The following is a 14,386-nucleotide window of genomic DNA, read 5'->3' on the forward strand; positions in this document are numbered from 1 at the left end:
ACTATTCATTTTGCTTCACATCACACCTTTAGCCTACCTCATAGATATTTAAACCTGCAGTGTTGATTGTGCTTATAAGCCATCACTGTAAGCATATTTTAAATGTAAAATATGTTTTTGAATGAGACCCCTGGTCATTTAGCTGCCTGTCAAAGTCTCTAGCTGTGTCTATATTCGGGTATTAATGTACTTACATGTGCTGATTTGAGTGCATAGATTCATACCATTGCAAAGTGAACTATGAGTACCCGAAATGTGCACTCATAACAGTCAAAACATTTAGTTGACACTTCCAATGAGGACACAGCATCCGTGTGTGTTTTAAGAAAAGGCTACACGGTCTAGATCAGGGATGGGCAACTTGGATGGTGGTGGGGGCCACATAATGTATGTACCAGGGGACCGCAGATTCACTTGAAACACACACACACACAAATTCCATGTATTGTATGTAATTATTGAACAAATTAAGTCTGACATATTTATTGACAGCTCACTAAACAAATATCAGTTCACAGAACTGATATTTAATGTTTATAAGTGGCATGTTTGTATTGAACAGGTTATTTAAGAGTGTGTGTGCATTAAGATTAACCATTAAGATGACATAAACATGTAGTCATGAACACTAACCCAGACATTAGTTGTCTAACTTGTAATAACTTGAACCTAAGGCCCCGGCCCCACGAGGACAAAAACGGTCGTTTGCGTTTCTGTTTAGTGTCATATAGACCGTTCGGCCACACGAGGACGACCGAATATGACAGTAAACAATTGCGGAAACGATAACGGGTCCCAAGGTGGATAGAACGGCATATGCAACTCTCTGGGGGGTCCAACAGCTCCGTGTGTGCGCCCTATACTATCATTTTCTGATAATGATGACGCAATAGCCCCGCCTCTCCCCACCTCTGCTGCTCAACCCCGCGTCAAAGTAAACTGCACCCTGAATTCAGATTATTTATCTTTCTCTCGATATGGACATAAACGCGAGTGAAGTCTAATCTGACAGGACGGAGACACGCAGCTCTGCTCACCTGCAGCTCCTCCCGCTGTGATGCAGCGGTGAACGGAGCAAAACACACACTTTAAGTCAGATCATAGCCTTAGCTATTTTAATTACCTCTCAAACTACCTAAACTAGTTATAAATATGTTTGTTTTTACTGTCGGGTCACTCATTACTGGATCAGCTGCTGCATGAGACAGACACTGACGCTGTCAGAAGAGAGGGAGGAAAAAGAGAGGCTCCGTGTATTTTATTATTATATTATATAGAGTCGTTATTCATTTGTTTTAAAGCTCAATAAATAACAAAGAAGACCTTTGACCGGCACTTTTATAATTTTGTCCGGAAGATTAAAACTTTAATACACGTTGACTGGCGAAAAACTCTGCCCAGTTCCCTCGGCCCCCACCGCGGAGAATAAACAGAAGGGCAACCATGACAGCCATGCTTATTCGCTGCTTTTGTGGAGGAAGTTACAGCGCCACGTACAGGCTCCTGCATAATGTACTGCAGCTTCTCCAGCGGTTGGAGCTAAACGGAGCTGTCTCGTGTGGACAGACACTATCCAGTGAATATTGCGTGTGGACGGAAGCTTTTTTGCGATTGCGTTTTCGTTAATCCTATGCATTTAGCCGTATGCGTCCTCGTGGGGCGCATACGGCTAAGGCCCCGGCCACACGAGGACGAAAACGGTCGTTTGCGTTACTGTTTAGTGTCATATAGACCGTTCGGCCACACGAGGACGACCGAATATGACAGTAAACAACTGCGGAAATGATAACGGGTCCCAAGGTGGATAGAACGGCATACGCAACTCTCTGGGGGGTCCAACGGCTCCGTGTTTGCGCCCCGTTGTTTTAAAGCTCAATAAATAGCAAAGAAGGTCTTCTTTGCTATTGATTGAGCTTTAAAACAAATGAATAACGAATCTAATATAATGAATAATATAATACATGGAGCCTCTTGTGGACGGAAGCTTTTTTGCGATTGCGTTTGCGTTAATCCTATGCGTTTAGCCGTATGCGTTCTCATGTGGCCGGGGCCTAAGACACTTGTAGCCTATGGCGGGTCATACTCAGGTGCCAACATGAATCTGAAGGAAATCCTAACATGAGGGGTGTCTATATTATTTGTTTTTTTATGGGGAATTCAAATATGAGCTTATTTTTGGGATAAGATAACTCTAACCTACATCGTTTTGTATTTCTAAATTGGCAATTTTACCCTTTCGAACCTCTATATAAGATAGTAAAATATATAAGGGAAATCATTTATATTGACAAAACCAAATCATTTTTACATATTTAATAACAGGTGAACTGCTTATATATAACTGGATAAGATTACAAAGATCAATCTTCTGACTTCTTGAACTTTGCCAGGTTGCACAAGTCCTGCTTTGACTCATTCTTGGACATCAGTCGCCTGCTGTTCTCCTGAGCTCTGATCCCTCCATCCCTCTTTTCCTGTGAGAAGTACTTAGCAGAAGCCTCGGTCACCATTTTAACAACCCTCTCAATGCTTTGAGTATGGCAAGGCCAGTTGAGTACCTCCATGGTGGTTTTGATGGCATTTTTCACCTCTGAGGTGCTTAGCAAGCAGGTGAGAGGTGGCTCTGACACACCTTCTGACCAGCTGATCAAGTCCCCAATGCTGGAAGCCTCACAATTGATGTCAGGTGTCCTTCTGGTCCTGACAGAGGAGTCCCCCAGCTGAGTGTCTGGGTCCCCCTCTCCCCTAATGGCCAGGATTCTCTCCACCCCCTCAATTCTTTCCTTCTGATCCTCAGAGCACAGCAGTGTTTGGAGGATGGCTTCACTGTGGGCATACCAAGCAGATCTTCTCACAGTTGGCATCACAAGGTCCAGCACCTCCTTCCTCTGGGACTTGAGGCAGTCCAGCTGAAACAGGATGTGCCCAGGCCCTTCGACCCAGGAGTGCTTGACCTTCACGTTAAACCAACATGGATAATACACTCCAATGATGAATTCCACAATCAATTGTAGATTCTTCAGTTTCTTTCCTTTAAGTCTTTGCTTTGACACCCAGAGCCTGAGAAGTCTGTTTGCTGTGGTGAGCCAGCGGCTGTGGTTTACTGGTCCAATCTCCAACAGAGCCAGCCTTGCAGGAAGCACTCCATCCCTGACTGCACAGACAATTTTATAGCCATAGTGTTGATCAGTTGACAGATCTTGAATTACCTTGTCAGGCAGCTTGATCAGTGGAGGGCCAACAAAGATCCGGGTGAAGTTAGGATTGATATCCAAGTCTGTAACGGAATCAAGGAGCTTTCAAATTGGCCCAGATAATTTGTTGTCTGACAGAGTAGGGCCATCAAGGCCAACAATGAGATGGCGCAGGGGAAGTTCACCAGTGTGCAGGTTGCACACCAACCACACCAGCTTTCTCCCCAGGTTCAGCTCCAGCTTTCGCATTACCCCAGCTTTCACACCAGTGTTGACATTAGTTGAGTCTCCTCCAATGGCCGATAAGGTCTTATCAAAACCCCTTTCTTTCAGCCAGGCAAACAGGACCTTAGCAATCTGCTCAGCATGTGAGTCCTCTTTAGTTGCTTTATCTGGGGTAAAGTGGAACAGGTAGTTGCTGCCAGGCTCACCAGCAACACTAGTGTTCTTCTTTGATCTTTGCAGGAAAAGATTGGTCACTGCCCTCAGCTTCCATTATCACATTTGTCAGGTCAATCCGCCCGTCAAAGAGGATGCAGGAGATCCCCCCCATCTCCCTGCACTTCTCCTCAAACTCTTCTCCCAGCTCTCTCATCAACTTTTCCTGTGCTCTCTTGACCTTGTTCTTATCAATCACTTTACTTGTGTTGTCTTCTGTGATGATTCCTGCATCAATAAGAGCTGCAGTTGCTATCGCTGCAGTTGGTCTCAGCCCTATGCCATACCTTACACTAGCAAGCGCAATATTTGGAATATCATCATAGTTTTTCTGTCCTTTTGTTGAAGCTGCAGGCTCAGGTTCAGTTTCAGGGAAGAGCTCAACTTCAGGGACAAACTCATCTTCAGCACCACTCTCCAATTCCAGATCCTCATCCCCATCTGCCAAAAACCTCTTAACATCCTTCCTGGCTGCCTTGCTCCTTCTCCTTTCCTCAGCCATGTTTTCCATCCCCTGCCTTTCCAATGTCCTCACCTGTCTCTTGTGCTCCTGCATGCAGATTAGGGGCCCCATTTGGTGGGGTCCTTTACTTCCAACCTTCTCTTTCTGTCCCTTGATGTATGCAAGATCTTTTAAAGGAATCCTTTTCTCTCTGCTGTTCCTGTTAATGTTAATGTGGGCTTGGATCACACAGCCATCACAGCCTCCCCCCTCACAACTGGTAATCTGACACTTGCAATTCAAAATATCAAATAATTGGTCTAACTTGACACTGAACCTCTCTTTGGCATCAAGTTTGCCCTTCCCAAGGGAACACTTCACTGCCTGATTCCAGACCTCCTTGAGCTTGGACATGATGGTCACCTTTTCATTTATAACAGGTGGTTTGAAAAGAGCATTCGCTTTGCTCCACTGACCAATCAGACCAGGGAAGATATCACCCACCAGCTGGTCCACTGGGTAGTTCCTCCTATCATCTTTACTTTGATCCCTCAAGTAGATGCCATACCTCAGGATATCCCTCACAGTTGGCAGTTCAGACACCAACAGCTTCCTCAGCACCACTCCCCCTCCCTCCCACTGAAATTATGAATGAAAAGCGTAGTAATCATAGATAACACAGCAAGGTCTGTTACAGTTTGTTTTCATCTGATTTCAAATAAACAAAGTCATAGTTTTTAGAGTATTAAACTTGTTTCGCCAAATTCAGATGATAAATACAACTTTTAAGCTTGTAACGGCATAATTACGAGCGGTAACTTGACGTCACAGCAGACATAACAACAGCCGGTGTTTCTTGTGAGTGTCTCCCCGGGAAACAAACACAATACACACAAACGCGTCACAGATTATTTTGCGGTATTTGGCTGCCGAACGAAATCATGTACGCAGCTCGCGACGTAACTAGGAGTCTAGTGGATGGTATCAGTACTACAAGTAAAAAATATATATATATATATTTTTTTTATTAATTATGTTGTTTATAAATTAATCTGAGGGCCGCAAAAAGAGGAGGTGGGCCGCCATTTGCCTATCCCTGGTCTAGATTCACACACTGCACAAGTGTTCACATTGCAGTGCACTAAGGGAATTACCCAGTATGAGACATGCTCTTCTTCTGTGTACTGGTCCTCCACACTGCTGCTAGGAAGGCTTGTTGTTACTATCAAAAAAGAATACGATGGCATCAAATTTGATATCTCGTAGTAATAACCCAAGTGTTGTGATTTTCAGGCGTTTGCAGGGTCAAGCGTCAGTGTGCTCTCCTTCGGCTCTCCCATCAACGCCTCCGCCCTCCTCATCATCCTGCTGCACCAAGTCATCGAGAGCCCCACCCTGGTCAGACACTCTACAGCTGTCAGCCACTCCAGTCATTCATTGTTTGGTGTTCTGTAAGGAAAGCAAAGAATGGAAGTGTGTGACATTAGGTGTGTGTGTTGCAGACGTGGATCCATGCGCTGGTGTTGCTGCTCAGCGCTGCCTCCTACTTCGGCTTCGTGCTGCTCTTCGGTTTGTTCTGTGTGACCTGCAGCCCCCCGACAAACCCTCTGTGGGTGGAAACACTCCAAATGTCTGACCCACTTTTCTACATCATATGTGCCCTTACCACTGTGACAGCGCTGATACCCAGGTACACACACTGCACATAAACACACAATCAAACACTACACACTGAAGACTGAATACGTCTCGACAGTTCAAGACTCCACATATTAACATCACTTCAGCATCGCTAAGTTAAAGACAGCTAAAGTGCAGTCACTTAGTCACTTGTTGACCAGCATTTTTTTAATTCTCTGGCGGGGTATTAACTTATCTATTTTATGTAGTAAAACAAAATGTGAAACTCTCTTAAGCTTATGTGAACCACAGCCTTTATTTCAGGCAGGTAACCAAACACGCAAAATATCTTTTAGGACTCATTCCTGCTCCACTCTATATGAAATGCAATGTACTGTATATGATGTATACCATAATAGTATTATTTTAGTTTTCGTCCTGTTTGACCTTACTTTGTCTCCCCTCCTCTGACACTACTGCAAAGCCATCAAATGAATCCAACATATATTCAATCTTTCTTCATATCGTAATATACCTGTGATGAGCTCAAATGAGCCGATCACTGACCCTGTCGGTCCACTTCTCCTCTGCAGGCTGCTGTTCCGAGCTCTGTTCAACACTTTACACCCCTCCGCTGTTCTGAAATCAGCTCAGACGGACAGAGAGGATTCTGAGAATTACCGGAGGAAAATGCAGCGCTGGAATCAGAGCCGGCCCAAAAACAGGCTGCCAGTGTGTGCAGACAACCCGGGCCTGGAGCCCTGCTCAGACACAGTGTCCTGACACACACACACACGCACACACACACACGCACACACACACACACACGCGCACACACACACACACACACACACACACACACACACACACACACACACACACACACACACACACACACACACACAGAGGGTTGGGAGGGTTACTTTGTAAATACATGAATACATGGCTCTGAAAGTAATCCGAATACAGTTACAGTTACGTGTCTTAACGTAATCAGATTACTTTTGGATTACTTTCTTTTTCCATCACAGATGGGTATGTTTTGGTGTACAGGAGACACAAAAAGCAAAAGGAAACTAAACGTGTTTTTACTGTTTTAATGGCGTATTAAGAGCACAACTGAAACATAACATCTGAAACGATGTAACAACATAATAAACTCTTTGGGGATGCAGCTTGGGATGAGAGGAGTGAGGGACAGGGCTTAGAACGGGCGTGTCGCCTTCTGTCCTGCCAGTGTTGGCGGGACATGAATTTAAATGTCAAACTCGGACTTCATTTTAAGGACATTTCGGCCAGGGGTTTAGATATTTGTTTAACCACTGGATTGGCAAAACAGAAGAGTGTGTGCACCAGTCTGCCTTGATCTATGAATTCATGTCCGTGACACTCACAGTATCTGCTGCCCGCAGCTGTTTTATAGAAGGAAAATCTCCTTCACTTCATGAAATCTCTGCAGCACCAGGAGGCAGCGGGAGAGTTAACTCAGCCTCTGAGAAGAGGAGCGCGCCACGCAGTGCCTTTCACTCACCACCTTCACTGTGTTTACCTTCAGAATCATTAGAAAGGCTAAAGAGGGGTGTGGCTGATGTGTTTTAACCACACACACTACAACTACAAACAAACACACACAGACACACACACGATTTAAATGCAGACTTTTGTTCCTCCATGTTTCGTTGTTATTGTTTCACTGAGCGGACCCGCAAACCTTTTTCAAACGCTCCCTTTTTTGGTCCATCTGCGGCGGTAATAGGTTTTGTGCGCTTTGATGATTCGGCTGTACCTTTAGTAATGAATATTAAATGTTGTGAGGAAATCTTTCCACCAATAATTCCAATAAGTAATCGAAAATGTATTCACTTCAGGTTCAGGTTTACGAAAGTAACTGTAATCAGATTACTCGTTTTTCAAATGTAATGCGAGCTGAATACAGTTACTTGATTTTTGTATTCTGATTACGTAACGCCGTTACATGTATTCCGTTACAATCCAACCCTGCACACACACACACACACACACACACACACACACACACACACACACACACACACACACACACACACACACACGCACACGCACACACACAGAGCTGACAGTTCAAAAGACATGCTGGATGTAATGATAATCATGTGACCTCCACTCACCAGTTATTTATTTAACAATGATAATTTTGCTACATGCAAGCAACCAAATAACTTTGGCAAAGATAATTTAAAAGAAAATTGAACACATTCTTCACTCATATTTCCGATGAGTATGTGTTTAATATGTCACCAAACTTTATTGAAAACAATCTGTAAAATCATGAATCTTCTGACATTTTTCATTAATTAGTTTGACCAAACTTCACACTTTGTCATATATAATAAATATGACAGTGTTTCTTTCGTTTCTTATTCAGACGTGGTATGCCGAGTTCACTAAATGCTTGCGCAGTAATCAGAATGTATGATATGAGTCAAATCACGGTTTAGCTGTATATGTTTCAGATAACTGAGTTATAGAATGAGAAATGAACAACTGAATCAGAATTTAGCTGTAATGAGATTTAATTTATTTTTTAACAGATGGCACTGATAATGCTATCATACTGGTTGACATTTTAACACAAAGCACTAGCATCCGAGTGGAGTGCTATGTGTGTGTCCCTATGAATGTAAATTGAATATGTATCGGAGCTCTGGTCAATCAACTGCTGAGAGGAAAATCTGGCACTCAAGCCGCTGCTGTAGATAACCGACTTTGTGTTTAATTTCTCATTGCATTTTGGTGGTGCGCAGGTAGCATGTGGCTAAAGTTAGCTGTGTGTCTACGTTCTTAAAATATACAAATTCGATAAAATCGAAAATCCAACTTACTGCTGTCAACCAAAACACGTGTTCTTCCTCTTTAAGGCTGCATTCATAAATACTCCAAGGGCCCAAGTACACTCTGGTTCAAAGTAAAACATTGGACAGCGCTGTTGGAATGTACTTTCGGATATTCATAGCAGCTCACTCTTTGAGCAACAGAGTACCAAGCGAAGTGAATGTGTGAAAGATACTTTTTTTGCCATACTGTTTAACCAAACAGTAAGCTACAGTAGTTAGCTCTCTAGCTGACATACATTTTCTCAAAATTTGCTAAAGTTCGGAGTAGCCTACATTTTCGTATTTATAGTAATAGCTTGCTAGCTTACATTTTCTCAACTTTTGATAACGTTAGCAATTGTCTACATTTTCTAATTTATTTTAATAGCTTGCCTAGCTTACGTTTTCTCAACTTTAGCTAACTTTAGCAATAGCCTACATTTTATTTAATTTACTTTCATAGTCATATTGTCTACAGGCTATATCATGCCACATCATAATTGTCTGTTATGTTATCATCCTCGGGCACTCACTATATTTGTTCACATTTTTCTTTAAAACATTCAAACTTATCTGTTGGTAAATTCATATAGACAGGGCCGCCCCTCCCTAAAGGCAGATCACGCAGACTGCGTGGGGCCTCACCTCACGGAGTTGGCCTCAACCCCCCGTCGACCCTCGTGACACAGAGGGCCTCATCATATAACTTTGCAAGGGGCCAGGGGCGGCCCTGCATATATAAATAGAACACTGTGTTTCTTCAAACAACAGCTCCCTTACTTTAGTTTTATATTTGTAATATTTCCACCCGTATTGAAATAGTGTGGTTTATTTACATCCTAACTGCAGTTAAACATGCTAACAATGTTGCAAGAAATACAGTGATTCATTTTTAAAGGGCAGGGTAAGTTATGTAGTGTTTAACCTCTAGAGACGAACAAATCATGTTTACTTTTTTCATACTGTTTTCAAATGCAGTTTTACATTGTTGGAGATATTGTTGCATTTCTTCATTGTTTTAGTTTTTTGCAGTTGATTTGAATTCATTTGAAATAAATTCAGTCTGGATGTTAGACAGTCATGTGAGATTTGACAGGGCTATTGTACATTTTATATGAAATGCTATAATTTCTCAATTCGAACAAAGACCATCTTAGATTAAATAACCTTCAACCAAATGAAGAAAATCAACCTGACACTCCTGGGGGGTATACTACGAAGCAGGATTTTCGTTTAGCAAGATAACTTCTGGGATTTCCGGTAATACGAAGCTGGTTCACTTTTTAGCGGTCTAGATCTCCATGGTGACTTATCCTGGAACCTAGTCTGTGCTCCGAAGCAGGATAGGTTCCAGGATAAGAGATCAACACAGTAAAATTTCACCACGCCTGCTGACCAATCAGAGCTCAGTGTGCGGAGGAAATACAGTTTAAACTTCCGTTGCAGGAAATTCGGCCGGCCAAAATCACCGACTGTGTGAACGTGAAAATGATTAGAATATCACCTCCCACCTCGATGAGTCCCATTATCATTCATATCACATCATATCACATCATAATGTATCATATATTTCCTTATCTGAGTCAGCCGAGCCGTATCTGTCCGTGCAACACTCACAGTGTCACATACTGTATGCAGAAGTATTATTTTAAGCAACACATTACGAAACACTCGAGTCAAATGTAATTAAAGTCAGATCCACTCGTGTCTTAGACGGGGCAGTGATATCATAAACCTGTTAATGTACGCATTCAAACACTTTTTCTTTTACCTGTATTCACCTTGCAGGTGTAGCTATATGGCTTTTATCCTGGATAAAGTATTTAAGTCATGGATGTTTAACTTCTTCATACTTGACTAATATTATAGTTGACTTTTCATTCAGGAAGTATGACGCTGCGCTGTCAGTACGCTTCTCCATCTTTGTGATTGGTTGAATGCTCCAGATACCACCCCTTTTATGTGAACGCGCACCTAACTAGATAGGACACGGCTGGCTTGAGCAAACGAGTTGATAGCCAGCGTTGTAGGACAGTTTAGCGAGAGCGGCTTTGTTTTGGATTAAGTCAACCGGATAACTCAAAACATATCCAGGATAGGTTGAACTAGATTCGTAGTATACCCCCCTGGTAAGCCTCATGAGTTTTATGTAGTCGTGTTGCTGCAGCCTGATTTTATGCACATCTTTCACCCAAGGTGAAACCATGAAGCCTTAAAGTTGATGCAATACTTTCACATGGGAATTTTTTTACTAAAGTGCATTGATTTTTATATTCTTTTAATTGTTCTATTGGATGTATGATATACATTTGCAGTGACCGTAAATGCTGTTTCAGACAATGAGATAAAAGTTCTTCAGATTCTAGTACCCTTGTCAACCCTTTTGGTTTGTAATTTATGTGTAGACTTATTTTTATACATTCACATGATAGAGGCACATGTGGAATCCAATTCACCACATGTAAAATGTAATATTCACATTTTTTTGCGTTTCATGTTTAACATTTAATATCAGCAAGTGATCAAATGTCCCAAACTACAGGAAGTACTTGAGGAGTAATGGAAACAAGACACTGTGCATGTTTGTGAGCAACTACATTGTCACTGCTGCCCCACAGACTACACTCAGGATTTGACGAAGGGGAGGAGTCAGCAGTTTGACATCACTGTACAGTGATCAGGAAGAGACAGACACAAGGATGGTGCTCCATGCCATACATCTTGCAGAGTCATATTCCCGCATCATTGTGAGGTCTGTAGGAAGTATTGCTCATATATTATGCAAGTAAATACATGTTTGGTTCATCTCTAGTGTACATGCATGCAGGCCATGGAATGAGAGAGAGATATGTTCCCATCAACACCATATGTGAGAAAATTGGAAAAGACTGTAGACTAACTGTCTACAAGTATGTCGTGCACTCACTGGCTGTAGCACAACAAGTAGTTTGTACAGAATAGGAAAGAAAATCGGCATTCAACAAACTCAAGACCCATCTCAGCGAGCTCAAAGATCTGGCCCATTTTGGACTCTCTGTCAGCTTGGAAGACTCCCTCCCCTTCCGTGACGGAGTGAACTCCGTTTGTAGCCACACTCGCAGCTGAATGAAGTTCCCTCCATTAAGGGTTAAGGCAGGGGTGCCCACACTTTTTTGGCTGGTGAGCTACTTTTGAAATGACCAGCTAACCGAGGTCTACCAACCAAAAATAAAAACCCAAATTGCAAGGGTTGCTGAATAACACGTTTTATTTTTACATGGGATAACTACAATAGGGCTGCAACAAACGACTAATTTGATTATCGATTAATCTATAGATTAATGAAACGATTAATCGACTATTCGGACTACTACTGTGTGCCTTGCACAATTTCTCAAACGCTCTTATTTAGCCATCAACTTTTAGATTTAGTTTGAGGTTGTTTTAGGCATGTGGAAACTAACAATGAAGACAATAAAGATGAATACTTGATTCAAAAATACATATATTATTAAATTAACTTAACAAATTGTGAACAAAATTAACATTGCTTTTTATTTGAATTAAATAAATAATATTTCACATCAAAAGAAACAACAATGTTTTAACAAATCTTATTAAATAATCTGATGACAGAACTGGAAAGAGAATAGTTGAAACTTTAACAAAATAAATAACTCAGTTACCTCTAATCATTAACCCATGTTTGTATAATGTAGTTAACTCCGTGTGTTGCTGCTAGCATACATAACACCTGACGTGGAAACGTTACTCGTGGATGGGGCTACAGAGCTACTCGAAAGACAGTCGAACCCGGTGCATTCCTCCGTCTGAATGTGGTGCACTTTTGCAAAATGTTTAGACAAATTGCTCGTGTTACCGCCCTTACATGCTAAACACTTTTGGTGACGAGCATTGTCCACCTCAAGACGGGTAACATGTAACCACACCTTGAAGCGCTTCTCTCCACCATCTCCTCCGTGTGTTGCTGCATGTAGCGGATGCGTGTGTGTAAACTGCCCCGCCCCCTTGCAAACAGACGGGGGAGAGAGAGATCTCTTCTGGATTGGAAAGATAGAAAATACACCGACCATAGACGCATTTGTTTGTCTTTTTGCATGTTAGAAACGAGTTGGCGACACTAAGACTAAGAGATAATGTTTGTGTAGCAATAATACATGACCTTTCTCTTTCTCAACTCGCTACTCGGAGGGAAGTCGCTGTCATATGCCTTGTGAACACTCCGATAATGCCTCTCCACGTTACCTTTCTTTGGCAGAGCGACGCTTGCTTTACAAATAAGGCAAATAACCTTTGAATGTGACATCACAAAAAAAGATTCTCCCTCCCATTCTGTGTGGAAGTGGTATGTCTTTAGCTTTTTGCTCGTTCCCGCACTCCTTTTGTTGTTTGTCTCTCCCGGCACTTGACTGATTTTGTATCGCTTTGCATTCTGTGTTAACAGACTGGAAAGCAATAGGTCGCTTTTTCTGTCAATCAAGTCAACTCCTGAATTAAGTGGCAGGGAGGCCAAAGGAGGAGGGATCAAAACCTGTTTTGTCTATTTTAACGGAGCTGGATTTTTTTTAATTTATGAATGACTCGCGATCTACCAGCATTGCCCCCGCGGTCGACGTACTGGGCACCTCTGGGTTAAGGGTATAAATACAGCGGCAAGCTTTAGGACAAACTCCCCTCTCTCCGGCAGAAACAGGAAATGCCGTAACGTATGTAACAACGGTTTCAAATCAGTATCTCTTTGACAAAAAATGTAAATTAATAACTCAAATAAAACTCCAAACATCTTTCATTGTGTTACTTTTTTGTAAAGCTATTTTAGTTTTAAACCTGATGTTTATAAGCTTCTTAGTTTTTGCAACAGTCTGTAAATATACACAACTTTATAATAAAATGCACACATTTTTTCACCCTTTTTCTAGACTAAACACAGGTATGATCCTAAGTTAAAAACATGAGGTTATCATGAGGTTGTTAAAATCGCAATTTATCAGCGGATGTTTGCTGGAACTACTTGACGGACACACACAGCGTGACTACGGTCAGGTAGAGACCGGTCTCAAGTCAGCACCGCTGCAGACTCGCTGTTTGAGGGCTTGATAGCCCACTCCCCCTCCACACCGCTCCACACTCGTTGGTTTGGAACAGCCCTCAATATGGCGGACCCTCCGCGTGAACGCGCAAACGGAGGGGTAGGGTGTAGGTGTAGGGTGTAGGGGGCGGTTTGGGAATGGGCTATGTCAGGATAATGATTGACTGTATTGCCAGACCTAATGTCAATAATCTGCATTGTAAACATGACACAAGGTGGCGCCATATCCATGTCATTCATGTCAGTGAATGTAGGGTGAGTTGCCCTGTTAAGTGTAAGTATTAATATGTCTGCATGTAACTGCACTATAACTGTTCCACAGTAAGAGGGCGCTATAGGCGTAAGGAGGCGCAGCTATTGTAGCTGACGTCAGGTATCAGATATAAGGGATTGTTCCCTCCCCTTCTATCTCTCTCCCTCTAGCTCTCATGGAGAGCAGGTCAAGTGGTGCAATGCATATATGAAAATAAACCACGCCAGTTAAGGCTAAAGAAGACCTCGTCGTCATGACCAGTTTATTGCTTTACATGTGACTCTGTCAACAGGGACACCTAAGCTCAAATGGGTGTAGGTCTTCCGCAAACAAATGAGAGTGAATGAAACTATGGGTAAACACAAGCTGTGATGTCATGCGATCAAAATCACATGACTTCTCAAATTTCCAATCACAGATGAGGATGGACAAACCTTCAAACAGGAAGTACCCTGTGTGAAGACCACCCAAAGGTCAGTGACATAGTGTTTTGACAAA

General features: G+C 42.3%; 1 protein-coding gene across 1 annotated transcript in view; it reads left to right on the forward strand.

The window, feature by feature from the left end:
• The window catches only part of atp10d (ATPase phospholipid transporting 10D), a 74,741-nt gene extending 60,610 nt beyond the window's left edge, over window positions 1-14,131 (forward strand). Inside the window, exons 21-23 of the mRNA XM_079692807.1 lie at window positions 5,368-5,472; window positions 5,577-5,764; window positions 6,288-14,131. Of these exons, the coding sequence (XP_079548933.1) occupies window positions 5,368-5,472; window positions 5,577-5,764; window positions 6,288-6,477 (483 nt within the window). The 3' untranslated portion in view covers window positions 6,478-14,131. The remainder of the gene's footprint in view (window positions 1-5,367; window positions 5,473-5,576; window positions 5,765-6,287) is intronic.
• The last annotated feature ends 255 nt before the right edge of the window (window positions 14,132-14,386 follow it).

Source organism: Notothenia rossii (genome assembly GCF_949606895.1).
Source record: "Notothenia rossii genome assembly, chromosome: 7".
In the NCBI taxonomy this organism is placed as follows: domain Eukaryota; kingdom Metazoa; phylum Chordata; class Actinopteri; order Perciformes; family Nototheniidae; genus Notothenia; species Notothenia rossii.